General features: G+C 37.1%; 1 protein-coding gene across 1 annotated transcript in view; it reads left to right on the top strand.

Annotated features, from left to right (window-relative positions):
• LOC125273361 (cadherin-22) overlaps nt 1-21,919 on the top strand; it is a 240,439-nt gene that overhangs the window by 168,833 nt on the left and 49,687 nt on the right. The window contains exons 7-9 of the mRNA XM_048198623.1: nt 1,121-1,308; nt 1,663-1,919; nt 12,339-12,475. Coding sequence (XP_048054580.1) covers nt 1,121-1,308; nt 1,663-1,919; nt 12,339-12,475 — 582 coding nt within the window. The remainder of the gene's footprint in view (nt 1-1,120; nt 1,309-1,662; nt 1,920-12,338; nt 12,476-21,919) is intronic.

Genomic DNA, 21,919 nt, shown 5'->3' with positions numbered 1-21,919 from the left:
TCAACGTATCCTGAAACAAAAATATCGCAGTTTCCACTAAAAATATGAAGCAGCACAACTGTTTTCAACATTGATAATCATGTTTCTTGAGCATCAAATCATCATATTAAAATGATTTCTGAAGGATCATGTGACACTGAAGACTGGAGTAATGATGCTGAAAATTCAGCTTTGATCTCAGGAATAAATTACAGTTTACTATATATTACAATAGAAAGCAGTTATTTTGAATTATAATAATATTTCACAATATTACAATATTTTAGATCAAATAAATGCAGCCTTGATGAGCAGAAGAGTTATTTTGCTATGTACTGTTATATTGGTGCATATAAAATGGAAATTATTAAATATAATTTTTTTTCTTCTGTTCATTTAGTGAAAAATGGCCCAAAAAAACATTAACTGTATTTTTACTGTGGCTGAAGAAATGAATTCAGATCAAATACATACATATTTAGAAATTGAATTATGTCGAAATATATTAAGTATGGCTGTCATGTTATTAAAAATTTTAACCTAATTATTTTCATCATGTGGTGATTAATTATTTGCAAATTTTTAAAAAATAATAATAATAATAATTAAAATGAATCAAATTTGGCTGAGAAATTACCCCCAAAAGATCATTTAAAGTCATTATTGTGTTAAATGAGAAAAAACTTCAAATAGACATTACAAAAAAGTAGTTTTAAAACATATATTTTATTAGGGTGAAATATACCTTTAATGTTTTTTTATGAAATGATACTCTAAGTAAGTAGGTGGCATTAAAGGTAATTGATTCCTTCAAACAGCTGATTCATTCAGAAATGAAGTAAATGGCTTTCTGTATGAATGGGTCATTGAATCATTCGTTGAAACACCGCTGTGTTTTGCTTGGTGATGCACAATGAACATAATTATGCATGATTAAATGATGCATAATTAAATGAACACATTAAATCAACAGCCCTAATATTAAGTATTTTTATTATTATATTTTATTATATAAATATCATCAAAAGTTTTTTTTTTTTTTTTTTCCCCTCCCCTTTTCTGTAATTCCAGCCCTGATATGCATACATTCTCCCCATGAATGGAACAGATATGAAAGTTATGCCCTCTCTTTCCCTCACAGAGATGTATCAGTTTTCGGTCTCTGAGGGTGCAGCCGTTGGGACGCCGATTGGCCGGGTGATCGCGACAGATGCAGACATGGGCGAGAATACGGATATGAGTTACCTGATCAAAGACGAGGAGGGGGGAGAGCTGTTCAGAGTCTCGACCGACGGAGACACACAAGAGGCTGTCATCACCATCAAAAAGGTAGATGGAAGACCTTTCAGTCCTGCCATTTCACGCTCTGAAGGTCGTCCTGCCCTTCACATGTGCCCATATTGTATGTGTGTGTGTGTGTGTGTGGCTTCTGCTGCTGTTCAGTGCAACTAGTGTTTTATAACATCAAGCGCTGACTCAACTCAGCACCAGAAATGTTATTCTTAAGTTTACTTTATAAAAATCAGTAAAGATTTTACAGCAGAAAGCTAAAGGTAGACATTTGTACAAAACTAAAAGGCTTTTTACTTGCTAAAAAAGTCTAAACTATCAATCTGAGGACAGAAGGACTTGCTTCAGTACAACAGGTTCTTCATCCTTTCTAATTGTCTCTTTTCTTTTCAGCCTCTAGACTTTGAGAACAAACACACACATAATGTGGTCGTAGAGGCTGTTAACAAACACGTGGACCCTCGTTTCGTGGATCTCGGGTCTTTCCGGGACCAAACCATCGTGAGGGTCAGTGTGTCGGATGTGGACGAGCCTCCCATCTTCATCCCTCTGACTGGCACCACCATGGAAGTTCAGGAAGATGCTCGGTTGGGTGCGCTGGTCGGAATTGTGACTGCAAAAGATCCGGATATGGATAACGTCCCCGTCAGGTACAGTAAATAAACCCTACATCTGAATTTACACATTTAGGGTAAGGTTTCATTTGGAAATATGTCACGTTAAGGAATTAAAATGGGTTGCGAATGCTTTATGTTGACTTTAACACTGTGATTGTGATGGGGATGTTGTTTTTTAACGTATAAATCACGTTAAGAAACACTGCAGAACTTTAAGCCTGAAATATTTAGTAGTAATTTGCCCAGACATTTTTAGAAAAATTGTTGCATGGGCAAAACTTTGTTGCACAACTCCGCAGCTATAGATCTTACAGGGGTTTTGAATTTAAATACATCATTAAGCTTGGCAGCCACAATGCTTTATCAGCTATTTTATCACAATGCACAACTTCAGTGACTGTGAGCCTGAATGAGATAAAGTGAAATGGCAAAACAGTTTGTTTATGTGTGTTTTTGTGTGTGTGTGTTTACACCCTGGCCACAGTCCACTTCTTCTTAGTTTAGACAAGGATCAATTTCCTTCATTGAGGAGCCTATTACTAGAGATATACCGAGTCATGGAAGCGTAACAAAGTGTGGCTCTTGGAATGTGCTGGCCGGAGGCTTTTCCCATTATGCTATGGGCACCTTGGCACGCACAGTTATCAACCTGCCATCCTTCTTTACAAACACACATGCGCGGTCCAGAAAAGCTTCTTTACCTCAAGGCCTTGGAAAGCATGTCAAATGTCTGCTCAATCGCAAAAACTTTCAGTTGGCTGTTGTGTAGTCTTGTGTTTCCAGACCTATGACTCGAGGCAGAAAGTCTGGTCCACACTGCAAATTATTCTGTCTGAGAACCACACACTTATGCAGGAAAAGACAGTGTGACTGGCGTGTGATTGGCCAAAGTTTGTTTGTTTTTAAATGCCTTTAAGGGGCAGGTTTAACTGGAATCTTGAATGAAAAAAAAACAACAACTACTTTTTAGAAATTGAGTATAGAAAAATTTTGAAAAATAGGGATACATAATATATCGTTTTCATATCGGATATCAGACGATACAAAAGATTTTTTCTGCATTCATCATTATTGAATATATATACGGAGCCCCCACATGACATGCAGGAAAAAAATTTTAGGCTAAATCGTGCACACGATTTACTGATTTGTTCCCTCGATTTGCTAAATTGTGAGCACGATTTATCAAATCGAGGGAATTAAATAGTAAATCGTGAGCACGATTTAGCAAATCGAAGGAACGAAATAGTAAATCATGAGCACGATTTAGCAAATCGAGGGAACGAAATAGTAAATCATGAGCACGATTTATCAAATCGAGGGAACAAAATAGTAAATCATGAGCACGATTTAGCAAATCGAGGGAACGAAATAGTAAATCGTTGCACGATTTATCAAATCGAGGGAATTAAATAGTAAATTGTACGCACTATTTATCAAATCGAGGGAACAAAAGAGTAAATCATGAGCACGATTTAGCAAATTGAGCGAACGAAACAGTAAATCGTTGCACGATTTATCAAATCGAGGGAATTAAATAGTAAATTGTACGCACGATTTAGCAAATCGAGGGAACGAAATAGTAAATCGTGAGCACGATTTAGCAAATCGAGGGAACGAAATAGTAAATCGTGCGCACGATTTAGCAAATCGAGGGAATTAAATAGTAAATCGTGAGCAGGATTTATCAAATCGAGGGAACAAAATAGTAAATCATGAGCACGATTTAGCAAATCGAGGGAACGAAATAGTAAATTGTCGCACGATTTATCAAATCGAGGGAATTAAATAGTAAATCGTGAGCACGATTTAGCAAATCGAGGGAACGAAATAGTAAATCATGAGCACGATTTAGCAAATCGAGGGAACGAAATAGTAAATCATGAGCACGATTTATCAAATCGAGGGAACAAAATAGTAAATCATGAGCACGATTTAGCAAATCGAGGGAACGAAATAGTAAATCGTTGCACGATTTATCAAATCGAGGGAATTAAATAGTAAATTGTACGCACTATTTATCAAATCGAGGGAACAAAAGAGTAAATCATGAGCACGATTTAGCAAATTGAGCGAACGAAACAGTAAATCGTTGCACGATTTATCAAATCGAGGGAATTAAATAGTAAATTGTACGCACGATTTAGCAAATCGAGGGAACGAAATAGTAAATCGTGAGCACGATTTAGCAAATCGAGGGAACGAAATAGTAAATCGTGCGCACGATTTAGCAAATCGAGGGAATTAAATAGTAAATCGTGAGCAGGATTTATCAAATCGAGGGAACAAAATAGTAAATCATGAGCACGATTTAGCAAATCGAGGGAACGAAATAGTAAATTGTCGCACGATTTAGCAAATCGAGGGAATTAAATAGTAAATCGTGAGCACGATTTAGCAAATCGAGGGAACGAAATAGTAAATCATGAGCACGATTTAGCAAATCGAGGGAACGAAATAGTAAATCATGAGCACGATTTATCAAATCGAGGGAACAAAATAGTAAATCATGAGCACGATTTAGCAAATCGAGGGAACGAAATAGTAAATCGTTGCACGATTTATCAAATCGAGGGAATTAAATAGTAAATTGTACGCACTATTTATCAAATCGAGGGAACAAAAGAGTAAATCATGAGCACGATTTAGCAAATCGAGGGAACGAAATAGTAAATCGTTGCACGATTTATCAAATCGAGGGAATTAAATAGTAAATTGTACGCACGATTTATCAAATCGAGGGAACGAAATAGTAAATCATGAGCACGATTTAGCAAATCGAGAAAACAAAATAGTAAATCGTGAGCACGATTTAGCAAATCGAGGGAACGAAATAGTAAATCATGCTCACGATTTAGCAAATCGAGGGAATTAAATAGTAAATCGTGAGCAGGATTTATCAAATCGAGGGAACAAAATAGTAAATCATGAGCACGATTTAGCAAATCGAGGGAACGAAATAGTAAATCGTTGCACGATTTATCAAATCGAGGGAATTAAATAGTAAATTGTACGCACTATTTATCAAATCGAGGGAACAAAAGAGTAAATCATGAGCACGATTTAGCAAATTGAGGGAACGAAATAGTAAATCGTTGCACGATTTATCAAATCGAGGGAATTAAATAGTAAATTGTACGCACGATTTATCAAATCGAGGGAACGAAATAGTAAATCATGAGCACGATTTAGCAAATCGAGAAAACAAAATAGTAAATCGTGAGCACGATTTAGCAAATCGAGGGAACGAAATAGTAAATCATGCTCACGATTTAGCAAATCGAGGGAATTAAATAGTAAATCGTGAGCAGGATTTATCAAATCGAGGGAACAAAATAGTAAATCATGAGCACGATTTAGCAAATCGAGGGAACGAAACAGTAAATCGTGAGCACGATTTAGCAAATCGAGGGAACGAAATAGTAAATCGTGCGCACGATTTAGCAAATCGAGGGAATTAAATAGTAAATTGTACGCACGATTTATCAAATCGAGGGAACGAAATAGTAAATCATGAGCACGATTTAGCAAATCGAGGGAACGAAATAGTAAATCGTGAGCACGATTTAGCAAATCGAGGGAACGAAATAGTAAATCGTGCGCACGATTTAGCAAATCGAGGGAATTAAATAGTAAATCGTGAGCAGGATTTATCAAATCGAGGGAACAAAATAGTAAATCATGAGCACGATTTAGCAAATCGAGGGAACGAAACAGTAAATCGTTGCACGATTTAGCAAATCGAGGGAATGAAATAGTAAATCGTGCGCACGATTTAGCAAATCGAGAGAACAAAATAGTAAATCGTGAGCACGATTTAGCAAATCGAGGGAACGAAATAGTAAATCGTGAGCACGATTTAGCAAATCGAGGAAACGAAATAGTAAATCGTGAGCACGATTTAGCAAATCGAGGGAACGAAATAGTAAATCGTGAGCACAATTTAGCAAATTGAGGGAACGAAATAGTAAATCGTCGCATGATTTATCAAATCGAGGGAATTAAATAGTAAATTGTACGCACGATTTATCAAATTGAGGGAACGAAATAGTAAATCGTGAGCACGATTTATCAAATCGAGGGAATTAAATAGTAAATTGTACGCACGATTTATCAAATCAAGGCAACAAAATAGCAAATCGAGAGAACAAAATAGTAAATCGTGAGCACGATTTAGCAAATCGAGGGAACAAAATAGTAAATCGTGAGCACGATTTAGCAAATCGAGGGAACAAAATAGTAAATGGTGTGCACGGTTTGTTTGTTTTTTTAATTACAATTACATTAGAAATTACAATGTCTACATTTTTAAGTCTACACTTTTTAAAATTGTATTTTATATTAGCTTTATTTCAATTAACAAAAGCCATTTTGAATAGTTTTTGTTAAGAATAACAACATTGTTTTAAATGTATAGGTCATACAATTTAATAATCTACAGGTCAATCATTTTCATGGTGGATCCACTGAAATAGATTTCTGATCCAATTGCTTGATCCGTCTTTTCAAGCACAAATTCTGGATCTTACATAAAACCATTCAATCAAATTAACGTTCATTTCTATTTTTGTATATCCATCAGATGGTCAGTGAACGCACTGCAGGTGGTCAGTAGGCATGCCATCTGAATTGCTATTATCAAAGATGCCCGCCCTGCATTTTGTCATGCAATTGGACATCCTGATAGAGCTCTTTATTCTCCAGGGCCATCAGCCCACAGAAATATGATTTACTCATTGCTGCAGCTCAAAGGTGATGCACAAGGGAAGTAAAAGGCTTTGGCTGGCCGTATAGTCTCTCTGGCACACATACACATAGCCTTTGCAAATTACCTCCATTAAAAATGCATGAGGCTGCGCTCAAAGTGCTCCAGGTGTTATAAAGCAGAGCGCAGTGGCAAGCAACTCGGCTGGTTGGCTGGCACACATCTGTGTATGGCATGGAGCCCATGCCCATCGGTACCACTTTAATCATCTCCATTGGTCTTGGCTACCAAACAGGGGCTTTGCCCAGAGCCCCATCACTCTCCCTTGTGCCCGAACCACCCAGTACCAGCGGGATGCGGGGTGGGCCGAGCCCTCAGAGATCACTATACCTGCTGGAAAAACACACTCCTGCTATTTGGACAGGAAATATTTGTTTGTTTTCCTTCGGCTGTGGCTTTTTGTGAGCTCCAAGAGAGACATTGGTATTTCACTGCAAAAAAAAAAAAGATTTTCTTACTTAGTATTTTCGTTCTTGTTTCCTAGTAAAAATATCTAAGCATTCTTAAATCAAGATAGAAGAAAAATAGATGTTTTCCTTTTAAATTAAGTTTTCTTACACCATTGGCAGATGTTTTCTTGTCATTTTCCTACTTTAGTAAATGTATCTTGATTTAAGTATTTTTTTAGATATGTGTAATAGAAAACTATTACTAAAAATAAAGTATTGCAGTGTGGTATATTTATTGTGGTACATTTTTATCCCTATTTTGGCTTGTTTTATAGTACAAATATCTAAACATTCTTAAATCAAGATACATTTACTGTACTTGAAAAGCAAAATTACTTAAGATATTAAGTGTTGTTTTCTCAAAAATGTATCCAATTAAGTGACTTTATGCTTAAAGCAAGAAAAAAATATCTGCTTATTGGGGTCAGAAAAATAAAATAATTCAACTTAATTTAAAGGGAAAACAAGATAATTTTTCAGACCCCATTGGCAGATTTTTTTTCTTGTTTGACACTGCATACTAACCAGATGTGACGCAAAGCCGCAACATGTGATAAAAGGTATATTTTCCATGTTGATCAGAGTTTTGTTTGTGAATGAATATTTATGAATTTAAATTTATATGTAATATTTATGAATTCATCAATTTTGTTGCGAGTGCAGTGTGCTTGCAGAGAGACTCCGCCCACACACTCTTCTGATTGGCTGTGATTTTGGACTGATTTGGATGCGAGTGCAGTGTGCTCGCAGAGAGACTCCGCCCACACGCTCTTCTGATTGGCTGTGATTTTGGACTGATTTGGATGCGAGTGCAGTGTGCTCGCAGAGAGACTCCGCCCACACGCTCTTCTGATTGGCTGTGATTTTGGACTGATTTGGATGCGAGTGCAGTGTGCTCGCAGAGAGACTCCGCCCACACGCTCTTCTGATTGGCTGTGATTTTGGACTGATTTGGATGCGAGTGCAGTGTGCTCGCAGAGAGACTCAGCCCACACGCTCTTCTGATTGGCTGTGATTTTGGATTGATTTGGATGCGAGTGCAGTGCGCTCGCAGAGAGACTCCGCCCACACGCTCTTCTGATTGGCTGTGATTTTGGATTGATTTGGATGCGAGTGCAGTGCGCTTGCAGAGAGACTCCGCCCACACGCTCTTCTGATTGGCTGTGATTTTGGATTGATTTGGATGCGAGTGCAGTGCGCTTGCAGAGAGACTCTGCCCACATGCTCTTTTGATTGGCTGTGATTTGTGATTGATTTTGTTGTGTCTCTTAGTGGTGTCTCATCTGGTGTGGACATACAAATTGTTTGTTACTGGAATCTTATCACATCGCATCTGGTTAGGACACTGTGTTAAGAGTAATGTAAAATGTAAAATGTAAAATTTGATACATTTTTTTCAGAAAACAAGAAAATATCTTAAGTCAAATCTCGATTTAAGGATGTTGAGATATTTGTACTGGAAAACAAGACAAAAATACTGAAGAAGAAATTCAGTTTTTGCAGTGTTTCAAAATTTTTGGGTGACACCGATTTTGAGGACAAGGTGTGCTATTAGTTTTCAAACAGACATATTATTTCCATGCTGGCAGGAATGTCAGACTAAATAATGTTTCAGTAAGCATTTGTTTTTGCTTATTTGTATGCAGCCGTACATTAATGTATGCATAAGTTGAACAACTCAAGGACTTTTTTAAAAATCAACCAGCACTGGACTGGTGCTTCCATGACAATTAAAAGTCAATAAGAATAATGTAGTTGAAAAATGGTTTCCACGGACTAAATTCAGACTCTTCTCCACCTCGACTTTAATAGGTTCTTTTCTGCCATCTCCCTTTGGGCACTTTAACTTTTTCCAAAGAGCCACCTTAACCTATTGGCACAGAGTAATAAGCACAAGGTAAAATAAGAAGTGAATTAATTTGTATAAATTTGTATTCCATATAAAGTCTAAAACTGCAGAAGCTGACATTAAACCCTCAAGGGTCTTAAAAATGAAGTGAGTACAGAGAAAAATTACAAAAATCTCATTGAGTTCTGTCGCCTTATCGTTCTGTCAGTGATGTTTGTATTCCGGATGGAATGAAAATATGGGATGGTTTATCAAAGCACTGTAGGAAATATTAATCATTTGTTTGGAGGGGGCAATTGAAGTACTGACTCTACTGACACAATTCATAAGTAGAAGGGAACACAATTGGTGCCATCTTCTAAATGATGATGAATACAAAGTCATTTTTATCTTGAATTAAGTTTGTGCACTCATAGAGAATAAGCCAGACGCTCTGTCAGTTGATGTATTTGTCACAGGGTCATGCAAATTTCAGAATCAAAGAATCCATCCATCCATCCATCCGTCCTTCCATCTGTCTGTCTACTATCCATCCATCTCTCCGTCCGTCTGTCTACTATCCATCCATCCATTTATGCATCTGTCTACAGTACTATCCATCCATCCTCCCATCCGTCCATCTATTATCCATCCACTATCCATCCATCCATCCATCTCTCCATCCATCCATCCATCTGTCCGTCTGTCTACTATCCATCCATCCGTCCTCCCATCTGTCTGTCTGCTATCTATCCATCATCCGTCCGTCCATATGTCTACTATCCATCCATGCATGCATCTGTTTGTCTACAGTACTATCCATCCATCCATCCATTCGCCCTCCTATCTGTCCATCTACTATCCATCTAATATACATCCATCCATCTCTCCGTCCATCCATCCGTCCATCTGTCCTCCCATCTCCTACCATCTGTCCATCTACTATCATCCATCATCTCTCCGTCCATCCATCTGTCTACTATCCATCCATCCATGCATCTGTCTGTCTACAGTACTATCCATCCATCCATCCATCCATCCATCCATCCATCCATCCATCCATTCATCCGTCCATCCATCCGTCCGTCCTCCCATCTGTCCATCTACTATCCATTAGGGCTGTAACGATATGCGATATGAAACCGAAATCGCGATACGCAGGTCCACGAACCTGTATCGCGATGTGAGAAGGCAGAATCGCGACACACCCCTTCCAACTCCCAGAGTTATCCTTCCTGTCCAGATCCAATGCTACCACATTTTTAAATTACTATACGTATTAGGGGTGTAACGATTTATCGTAGATGGTGTGTCTCAATCAGCTCTCAGTTCAGTAAGTGTTTCGGGCACACATTGAACCTTGCAAGCAGGGCTAAACCTTTCTCATGTCAGTCTCTTGCATGGTCGCGTGAGAAAGTCGTGGCTTTCTTTCACCGCAGTGCACAGCAACAGCTGTGCTCACAGAAAAGCAAAAGACGCTTGCGATGCTTTGCTTTAAGTTAGAGGCCGTTCACATATTGCGTCTTTTCCGCGTGCAAGTCAGTTATTATTTTCAAATGTAGCCGGGCGGCAGGCGCGCTCATAATGGGATCAACGCGGTCGCGACGCGCATGCAATTCTCAACTTCTCAGAATGCCGCAAGCGCACCGCAGGTCGTGTGACAAGAATCAACCGATCAGCTATGGCCTTTCCGTAACAAAACATCAAAAGCTCAACCGAACAGCTGATCATAGCTGTACATGGTGGTTTTTATATCTTATCTCCATCAATATATCTCGTAGTAAAACTAATGCAAGGGCTATAATTTATCCTTTGCAGAAACATCCTGATCCTCTTGGAGAGCTCAGTTCATGGTTGCATAGCAACGACCGACGCCACAGGAGCGCAAGCGCTTTGGAAAGAAGGAGAAGCGGTGCGGCCGCGCCTTCCACGCGTTTTTAGACGCGATATGTGAACGGCCCCTATTCATAATTCTAAGTTCATGTTAAATTTAACATTTTTTTTCAGTGACAGACAGCCCTATTCAACTGTTAATTTGAATACAGAAGGTTTTTATTAAAATTTTATATTTATTTATTTTATTGAAATGTGATCTTGTATGTACAACAAGGAAAATTATTGAAATTTGTTCATGTTTTTTTTAATAAATCTTGTTTGAATTTCAGTTTCATTTTGTTCAAAATATCGTGATACGTATCGTATCGTGAACTTTGTATCGAGATACGTATCGTATCGTGACCTGAGCGTATCGTTACACCCCTACTATCCATCCAATATCCATCCATCCATCTCTCTGTCGATCCATCCGTCCGTCTGTCTACTATCCATCCATCCATCCATCCATCCATCCATCTGTCCGTCCATCTATTCTATATAATCTATTTATCTGGGTTATTATTGATAACTACAACTTAAACCATAAGAAAAAAATATATATATATTACTTGAAATAAAATAATCATTAACTGAAAAAAAAATAACATATATCAATGTAAAGTTATTTTATTTCAGCTACTTTTCAAGGAAACATTTCTTGTTGTTTAGTTTATTAAAATAACTAAAATGAAATAAACACATAATGAAAAACTATATAGACATTTAAAAAAAAAAAAAACTAATTTTTCTTTAATTTTATCTATGTAATAAAACATTACAATCATATGACCTCCACACAGTTGCAATTATGCATCCTGTGTGCCATATCAGTTCAAATTCAGAAACTGAACTGGAATCTAAAATGCATTATTAATAATGTTCAGTCATACTCCAGCACAAGTTCGTTCTCTGTGTTGTCACAAAAGTGAACATTAGCACCAACTGTCTTTTTTGATCAATATTCTCTTTCAGGTACACTATTTTGGCAGAGCAACGGTTTGAAGAGTATCTTGCTATGCAAGTTCAGTTAAACTGTTGACATTTTTATAGCAGCTTCCTGAAAAATAACACATTTGGTTAAATGGCATTTGAACATTTGGAGAGAAGTGTGTGGGTGATATGGTTCAAGGACCTGTTTTGTAACATCTTTTAATTGTAGTATGTAATTATGTATGATGTAAAAGCGAACGGTGACAGTTGCTGTCAGGTACCAAAGGACATAAAAGCAAAGTATCCAAATAGACCTTTACACTATTAAGCGCTCACAAACATGACACTTGTGTGCAATTTCCTCTTTTCCCTTTTATTCTTCTTCTATGGTGTTGAGTTTGATGCATTTTTAGCTGTATGCCAACAAAGTCCTCTGCTGCATTGGGGTGGAAGTCCAGAATTTCAGCTTAAAGTTTGGTCTGTACATTTTCATGACCTTTCTAGTGCTTGACAGCCCCAGTCCATTTGGAGTATTGAAAATAAAAAGATTTTGATTGGATGATAGAATTTTCTCTTTAAACCCCGTATTTGTCCTTTATGCCCAGGTTCTCTATAGACCGGAGCACAGACCAGGAGCAGATCTTTAACATCGATCCTGTAACAGGTGCTATCACTCTGGGAAAGATCTTGGACCGAGAGACTGCCGGCTGGCACAACATCACGGTTAAAGCGGTGGAAGCAGGTACTTCACTTCATCAATCACAAATTACTTTCAGCCCTCTATGAAGTGGCCTAAATTCTGTTTACCTCATTCAGAGAAATAATTCCCTTTAGAGTCAAAACAGAGGGATGGCTTTTAGTCTAATCTAACCATTGAGCAATGGTGTTTGCTCAATATGGTCCCGGCTAACAGGGAACATTCTCAGAACTTTAGCTAACGTTCTGGCAAGGTTCTCTCAAAGTTATAAACAAACATTCTTTCAGTAACTTTAGTAGAATGTTCAATCAAATTTCAACCTGGTCTGGTAATAATGTTCTGAAAACGTTAGCACAAATACAGAATGCTTTATTTAGACATTCATCTGACATTTTTTTAAATGTTACTATTTGTTTCAGAATGTTCGTGCTCAACATTCAAAATGTAACATTCCTATGATGTTTGAAGAATGATAAAATGGAATGTTTCGCATAACTAAGATAAAACATTTCAAAAACTGGACGTTTTGAACATTCCGAGAACATTTTCATAACTTAATGGGAACATTGGCAACACGTTCTTAGAACATATTATTGTTAGCTGGGATGCTGTAACAATGCTGAGATAAAGAAAGTAAATTGGGGGGCGGGGCTAAGCAGTTATTGTATTCATAACGAACAGTACATAACAAATAACCCCACTGGGGTTACTCTGGGTTATTCACTTTGTTTTTGCATGACAGACTGATGTAGAAATCAACTTTAAGAAACTGCAATGGTTTATTGTCTGATGGTCTGAATGTCGTTGCATTAGATAACATGCAATCAGATAAAATATAACATGATGCAAAGTGTCATTTATTGTAAATAACGATGCACAAATGCACTTTTAAGCACAAATACAGACACTTGATATAATGCAATGGCGTTTACATGTTTGTAAGTGTGCAAATACGTTTTGGGGCCGCTATATATGTCTTGCTGAAAACGTCTCTGTCATCGTTTCTCATCTAGATCTGTTAGCTGAGCTGGGGTTATGTGTCCCGGGCCTCTTTTCTGAACATTAACCCTCATATTTTAACATTTAGATCCCATTTTTTGAGTCTTGAACAATTTGTTTGCCTCAAGACATATGGTTGCCCTGTCAGTTGCATCACATCTTGGGCTTTAGTCAAAATTTGCTTTTCAATTCCAATCTTAGACACAAATACCAGGGTTTTGCTGCTAAATAAAATCCTTTTATGCAGAAAGAAGCACCATTATCGAAGTCAACAGCTTAATCAAAATTCCCAGCGAATTTCAGCCTGTGCTTGTTCACTGCAAAATACATGGAATCAGAGTCAGTGGGCAATGAGGCATTGAGTGGCCAGTTTGGAAACGCTTTTTATAATTCCCTCGTACGTTCGTATTTTAAAATTTCACACTCCACTCAAGAACGTAATGAGTGTTCATTGAAGAGTTACGTTTGCAGATCGATGTGTGGAGAGTGTTTCATGCGCCATTGCTGGAGATATTAGTAAATATGATATTTCAGACAAAATCTGGGAAGACCTTGCGGCTCTGTCATGCGCAGAAACGGCAGTTCAATATGCCTCAGTTGGCTGGGAATAAATACAATTTCAATCTTTTCAAGGCCGTCGGTTTAGTCCTACTAAAGCAGGCGTAACAAATGCAGCTGCCTGCCAAGCGAACACACGTGCGCTGCACTTACGCGGTAAAAGTTGACTTGAGATGAAATTTTCTTTCCTGTCCAGAGGGAGTTATCAGGTCCTTTTCTTTTCCGAAGTCTTGGCACGATGCTTCCAGACTGGAGTTTTACTGTCAGAAAGTCTGGCAGACCGCTCGCTCGCCACAGAATCCTATCTGCTGGAGAAGAGTGACATATAATTTCTGTGCGTTTGATAGGGTGTATGATATCAAACTGCAGACAGGGTTTCTCTCTCTCTCTCTTACTCTCTTCGTCTTTTTCAGGTGATAAATAGAGGAAAAACCATCATGTCTTGCCCTTAGGGTAAAGAGATACTATGAACACTGTTGTGTCTTTATCTCGACAGAAAGGACATTTGGTGTGGAGAGTGAAAAATAACTGCACTGCACTCTCCCTGGATTTTTAACAATTTCAGTGCTCCTGTTCTCAAATTTGCCCTTTTCGACCATTAGAAATACAGAGAGGTTTATTTGTAGCTAAAAATGACACTTCTGTAATCACAGCCAACCTCTTTGCTTTCATTTTCAATGCGTCCACCACAGCACACAGCAGTAGCTTCAGTTGAGTTCACTGCTTCTCAAGTGGCTTTGCTTCAGATTTTGCATTGGACATCAGTGGCAGTACAGTACAAATTTTCGGTTTTAATGCGTTCACGCTCTCAGTAATACACTACTAAAATACCACAAAGCTGGATTTGGTGAGCAGCATTTGACATCAAGGGCAAAATTAAGTTTATTTTTCTCACATCATTGGCAACTTGTGTTAAGCATGAAACTTTAATAATAATCATGTAATCGTATTGCTTCACAAACGAGGGTCGATTCAACGCTGGATTTGCACAAAAGGTGAACATGAATCAACTCCACAGCAACTACATAAATTTATCCACTAACCATTCAGAAACGTCCAGTTTCATTCTAAAAGTTGTAACTTCTTCCTGAGTCTCTCCATCAGTGTCGACTCCGGTTTGAACAATGTCATTTGGCTGCGTGAGATTCTCCAGCTTTGTTGGTGTTGAGCTGTTAAAGCTCCGCCCTCTTCTGGAAAAGAGGCCGGGAGCAGCAGCTCATTTGCATTTAAAGGGACACACTCAAAATTGACGTATTTTTGCTCACACCCAAATAGGGGCAAATTTGACAAGCTATAATGAATGATCTGTGGGGTATTCTGAGCTGAAACTCAAAATACCGAAAATCTTAATTTTTGAACAATTCATCTCAGATTTTTAATATGACAGCTTTTCTTCTTTCAATATACAGTGCATTCAGTTTTAATGTGTACAATTCTTGTAAGGAAAGAAACTGGCGAGGATTGTTTTATTATTGAGGAGTCAGATGAAGTTCAGCAACATGATTCACGCATTTCATCTGCAGCGATGACCTGAGTTCAGAGATGTTTATTGCATCTGACATCCATTGTCTGAAAGGCCATGACGCACTGAAAATAAAGCAGCAGTGATTTTACTATTAAAGTTAAATTTAGCCACTATTTTAAATGTCTCAAGCTCGTCCAGACTAAAAATTCACTCATTGCTTTTATGCCAATTTGTTGCTCTTGGATGTGCCTCTCATGTCTTCTGGCGTGGGTTGAGGACAGAGATATTGTTTTGTCAATTTGCACAACATTTGAAGCTCATTAGGCACAGTTAGTGCAACCGGGAGAGCTGATAAAACCAGACGAGCTTAATTTCATATTTAGGCCATAGGTCTGCAGTCTTTGTCAGTTATACTAATTCAGTGCCAACTAACACGCAGGGAAGGTTGCGTCTGCTGCGATTCGGCTCCCGCTGGAGCTGAGATGAGTCAGAAATGCACCAAAGGCAATGTGAACTTTTTTCTCTATTTTCTTCTGTTTTTTATTTGTTTTTTAAGAGACAAACATTTGACTGGATATGAATCATGAAAAAGATTGTTTAGACTTGCTTTAAATATGTTTTCTTACAATGAATTTGCAGAAAATCTGATGTAGGATCTTGTTCAGACAGTGCCATTTTGAACATGTAATTCAAAAAAGTAAATAAATATGAATTTGCTCTCATTTCAACTGGCTGTTATGAAAGACTAAGAGGATGGAGTTTAGTGTTTATCTATTACCTTATATTTAGACCTATGCGCAATAACCCTCCATGCTACCAAGTTGAAGAGGATCTATTATGCCTCAAGTCTTGATTTTGTTTTTGGGCTCTTTTTGAGTAGGTTTTCATGGTTCTCTTTTCCCAGTCTGTCAGTAACGCTCTGTTTGGTTCCTGTCTCTATGAAGCCACTCCTTCTGAAAAGCACACTGTGCTCTGATTGGTTGGCTGGAGCAGTGTGTCTCTTCAATCATGTTTGGGAAATGTTCCACCCCTTACCATAACCACGAGTTTCAACACACTACTAACTAACTCAACCAGGCCCCGCCCCTTTATTTTGCATATGCATATGAGTAATATTGTGTCATGTTTGTTCCTGGAAGAAAACAGTGCATTAACACAGAAATTAATCAGCAAATAAATGTTGTGCATTTTTTATATTAAAAATCTATTATCATGTTGTTGTTTGTGATTTGCTGTTACTGACAATCAGTGTTTATTGTCGTGCCATCTACATGTTTGAGACAAAGATTGCTAAGATGGAAATTCATGATCCCCCTCCTGTCCTTTTGGATTTACCGTACTGCCATACCCCATAAGACTTCATTTCTTTGTAACTCGCATGCCGAGCTCTGTCTGCATGCTTTCACACAGGATTGAGGAGCAGGTTTTGTAATATAGTACCTGACTGGTAATATGTCATGAAGATATGTGGCTGTCCAACATCTGCTGGGCCGGAAGCAGAAGCCCTGCATCTTGTAATCTGCTCAAATCCCTTCTCGTCATATCTCAGACACACATCGGTAGCTCAATTTAGATATGATGTGTGCTCTATAAGCACAGAGAAAGTATTGCTAGATTTAGGAGAATAAAACACTTGAAATCTGTTCCTCACTTGATCAGCGCTTTGTGTTCCATTGTCTCCTTGGTGTATTTGGGTGACTCTCATGAAAAATCAAAAACGTTTAACAATAAAATGACTGAAAATTCCGGAGCCCTGCACATGACATGCAGGGAAAAAATAGTAGGCTAAATTGTGCACAAGATTTACTAATTCGTTCCCTTGATTTACTAAATCGTGCGGACGATTTAGCAAACTGCAGGAACGAAATAGTAAATCGTAAAGCATGATTTAGCAAATCGAGGGAATGAAATAGTGAACCATGTGCATGATTTAGTAAATTGAGGGAACTAATTAGTAAATCTTGCGCACAATTTACTTTTTTTTTTTCCTTGCATGTCATGTGCAGGGCTCCGTAAAATGGCTGTTTTTACTTGTCTTTTTATATAAAGGTGCCATAGAACGTCTTTTCACAAGATGTAATATAAGTCTAAGGTGTCCCCTGAATGTGTCTGTGAAGTTTCAGCTCAAAATACCCCATAGATTTTTTTTAATTAATTTTTTTAACTGCCTATTTTGGGGCATCATTAACTATGCACCGATTCAGGTTGCGGCCCCTTTAAATCTCTCGCTCCCTGCCCTCCCGAGCTCTCGACTATAAGTGCAGTTATACAGTGCATAAACAAAGTTCACACAGCTAATATAACCCTCAAATGGATCTTTACAAGATGTTCGTCATGCATGCTGCATGCATGCATCGATTTCTGTGAGTATAGTATTTATTTGGATGTTTACATTTGATTCTGAATGAGTTTGAGGCTATATGCTCTGTGGCTAACGGTTAATGCTACACTGTTGGAGAGATTTATAAAGAATGAAGTTGTGTTTATGAATTATACAGACTGCAAGTGTTTAAAAATGAAAATAGTGACGACTCTTGTCTCCGTGAATACAGTAAGAAACGATGGTAACTTTAACCACATTTAACAGTACATTAGCAACATGCTAACGAAACATTTAGAAAGACAATTCACAAATATTACTAAAAATATCATGTAATCATGGATCATGTCAGTTATTATTGCTCCATCTGCCATTTTTCGCTATTGTTCTTGCTTGCTTACCTAGTCTGATGATTCAGCTGTGCACAGATCCAGACGTTAATACTGGCTGCCCTTGTCTAATGCCTTGAACATGAGCTGGCATATGCAAATATTGGGAGCGTACATATTAATGATCCCGACTGTTACGTAACAGTCGGTGTTATGTTGAGATTCGCCTGTTTTCCGGAGGTCTTTTAAACAAATGAGATTTATATAAGAAGGAGGAAGCAATGGAGTTTGAAACTCAATGTATGTCTTTTCCATGTACTGAACTCTTGTTATTCAGCTATGCCGAGGTAAATTCAATTTTTTATTCTAAGGCACCTTTAAATCAGCGAAATGTCATGCAGTATAGTAAATACCACCAGAATGAATACTTTTCAGTTTACATAGTTGAATTATTCATTAGTTCGTTCATTCATTCATTCATTCATTTTTTATTTGTTTGTATTTTCTGCATTATTTTTACTTGACTTTTTATTTAAATCACCAAAATATCAGGCAATATAATAAATACTATATCACGATGCATTCTTTGCAATTTACATAGTTAAATTACTTTTTTGTTTATTCGTTTATTTTCATTTCGTTATTCGTTACTTTTTGTTTATTCGTTTATTCATTTATTCATGTTATTTTTTTTTTGATAATTTGTTTGTTTTTCCTGCTTTAGATGGAAAAAAATAACTTCTCTTTTCTTTCTTTTGATTTTGAGGTGAATTTACTGACTTCCAAAACTGTATTTGATTTACAAATGCGTTCATGTTTTATAATGCATAGACAAAGCTTGGAAAAACAAGACAATGAAACAGCATATTTAAATTAGCATAGACCTAATTTACATATGCTAAATAACACAACATGTGTGGGCTACTGTACATCCCCATAAATAAACAAGCATTACAGTGGTGTTAATTAAAAAAGGTAATTATGTCTCGTTACAATGAAAACGGTGGCCCTCTCCATGGCCTGCTGTGTTGGTGAGAAGCGTCTCTTATGGAAATTAAAACATTTCTAATGAAATAATGAAGCATAGAAATTAGCTAAGGATCAGTCGCCCTCAACACAGAGAGCTTTTTTTAATTACTAGATCATTTTACTTATATGAACTTATTATGTACACATTTCCCAATAATATTTCCATTTTATTGTAGCTTAATAAGGCCATGATCAAAATGATATTGCAGCCCGATATTGAGTCCATTTATCTGTGTTTATATCATTATGCCAGCCCCAAACGGTGTGCTCTTATCATTAAAATCTTCTGCGTATGGTGTTTTCCGTCTTCATTTTGAAATTGACTTGCTAATTGAAAAGTTTCTCAAAAATGTTGCAGAAGAATTAGCTTCCTGATGAATCCACTGCTGGCAGAGTATCATTACTGTAGAAGTGCCTTCAGACACAAACTGTGATGGCAGTACAGTAGTTTGCTATACTTCAGTGCTTCTTTTTTTTATATTTGCCTGTGTTACAGACTTAATAACCCTGCATAATTTGCACTCTGTGTGTTGTCCTAGTCAGTGACATACAGATTATGACTTTTAGTTTTACTTTCCTTAAAAAATGCATTTAATATACTTCTCTAGTGTTTCAGTTTTTTACAGAATTTGGGTGTTATTTGAGAGCACTGGTGGTTTTTCTTTGTTCGGGATCTCACAGATCTGGCCATTGTAAACTCTGCTATTGTCATGACAACTGGTTCATGTGTCTCAAATGTAACATTCTGTGTGTGATACACTGTTGCCTGTTAATTTGATTCCATTGTAACTGATGCCACATTGTTTTCTCGGGGGTGTTATTGGGTAATTATTATTATTATTATTTTATTAAAAGGAAGAACACAAAAATAGTCCCAGGTCTATTGTAGTTATTAATAAATTCAGACTATTTGCAAATAATTTAAAAAAATATATATACTTAAAAATACTCTTATTTGTATGTCTAATAAGTGAAAAACACAAAACTTTTCTTGTCTTGCCACATTCAGTTATGAATTATAATAATCATATAATCAAATAATAGCATGTTTTCAATTCAAAATGTTGAGTAGTTCACATCACTAGATATTACTGTCGGTCGCTGAATCATAATAAAGTCGTCATATATTAAATGTTTAGCTACTTACTCGTCACGTACTCTTTCACTGTTAAAACGAAAGCGTTGTGTTGGAATTCGCACTCATCTACCTGTGGACAGTAAGCCCCGCCTTCTTTGATTTGATTGGCCAGCTCACTCATTCTGACAGTGATGAGCGCTGTTAGACCGCTGAGGCAGACCAGCCTGAAAATGCAACTTCTAAAACTTTTTTTGTCATCCTAACAACAAACAGAGTGGAAAATATAAATATTGGGACTTGTCCTCCTCAATGTCTATGGTGGTTACGGCCCTGAAAGAACCTTTTAGGGTTTGCCATCATGGGATCATTTTATGGATTTAGCTTCAATTGATTCATTTTATTTTCATTCATTTTTCATTTGAATTAAATTTTGTGAATTATGCAGCTCATAAACATACTTTAAACAAGAGAAATAACTCATTAAACAAGTATTATGCAATCATTTAAGACATTTGTCAACCTTTTTGGCATAAAGGGTTCTTTAACATTGAGTTCAGAACCCAATTGAACTTTTCTAAGAGTGTAGCTTAAATGTTAGTGTACCCAAACTATAGTACACTGGGAGGGTAAACACTTGTCCATGTTCATACCTGACAAATGGTTGGAAACAATGTGTTGGAAAATATAATATATATAGGGGAGAGCGGGGTAAGTTGTCACATTCTTCATAACTCCAAAACTAGAGGCTCTATCTCAAAAATCAAATAGCCACTTTGTGTGACTTCTTCTTCCATAGTCAACGTCCTGTTCACATGTGGTCAAGATCGCTCTAATCTGAGGTTAGCACAATTTTCTTATTTTTTGGCTTAAAAAGTAAAAAATTTGCACTTTAAATTTTATGCAATACAACTTTGTTAGATATGAATGTTATTTTGCACAACATAGAGGAGACAATAACATGTCTTTTAAAACTTGAGCTGACGTTTAGCCAACATTAGCACACGTGTCAGTTTGGGGCAAGTTGTCTCAATGACTTTGGGGCAAGTCGTCGCATTTGACAACTTGCCCCAGTACAAATAAACACATAGAACATGCTCAAAAAAGAGGTTCAACATGTTAAGTCAGTTATGTTCAGAGATTAAACATGTTAAGTTAAGCGATCATGTTAAGTTATCATGGATCTATGTGCAAGCCAGAGAAAGTTTGAGTTTAAAGTTCAAAGTAAAGTGGTCTTGCCACTTAATGTGTTTTGATTGAAATGTATATTGATAGGATTGAAATATTTTTTTTTCCAAATTCTCTAGGCATGATTGTTTATATTTCCAGTTCTGGGTTGAATTTAAAAATTAAAATCAATAATCACAATGAAGTAGTTGTGTTCTTATTTTTTAGATAATCTAGTGTGACAGCTTACCCGCCGATGGGGCAAATTGTCACAAGTGCACATTCTCTATTCAACAGTCCGTAATGAGATAAGATATGAAAATGTAATGAATACAATATATGTGCCCAAGACTTCCTACTTTCATTTGGTATGACACTTATACCATTGTGATGTATGGTGCTCAGTAAATGGTAGACAGTGTGAAAAGTGTGACAACTTACCCCGCTCTCCCCTACAGTGTGTGTGTGTGATCCCTTATTTGTGATATATGTTAACATATATTTATTAATATATTTTTAAATTTATATAGTTTATGCTTTTGACAGA

This window comes from Megalobrama amblycephala, linkage group LG8, assembly GCF_018812025.1.
Source record: "Megalobrama amblycephala isolate DHTTF-2021 linkage group LG8, ASM1881202v1, whole genome shotgun sequence".
NCBI lineage: Eukaryota > Metazoa > Chordata > Actinopteri > Cypriniformes > Xenocyprididae > Megalobrama > Megalobrama amblycephala.
This window is presented reverse-complemented; position numbering and strand designations above follow the sequence as displayed.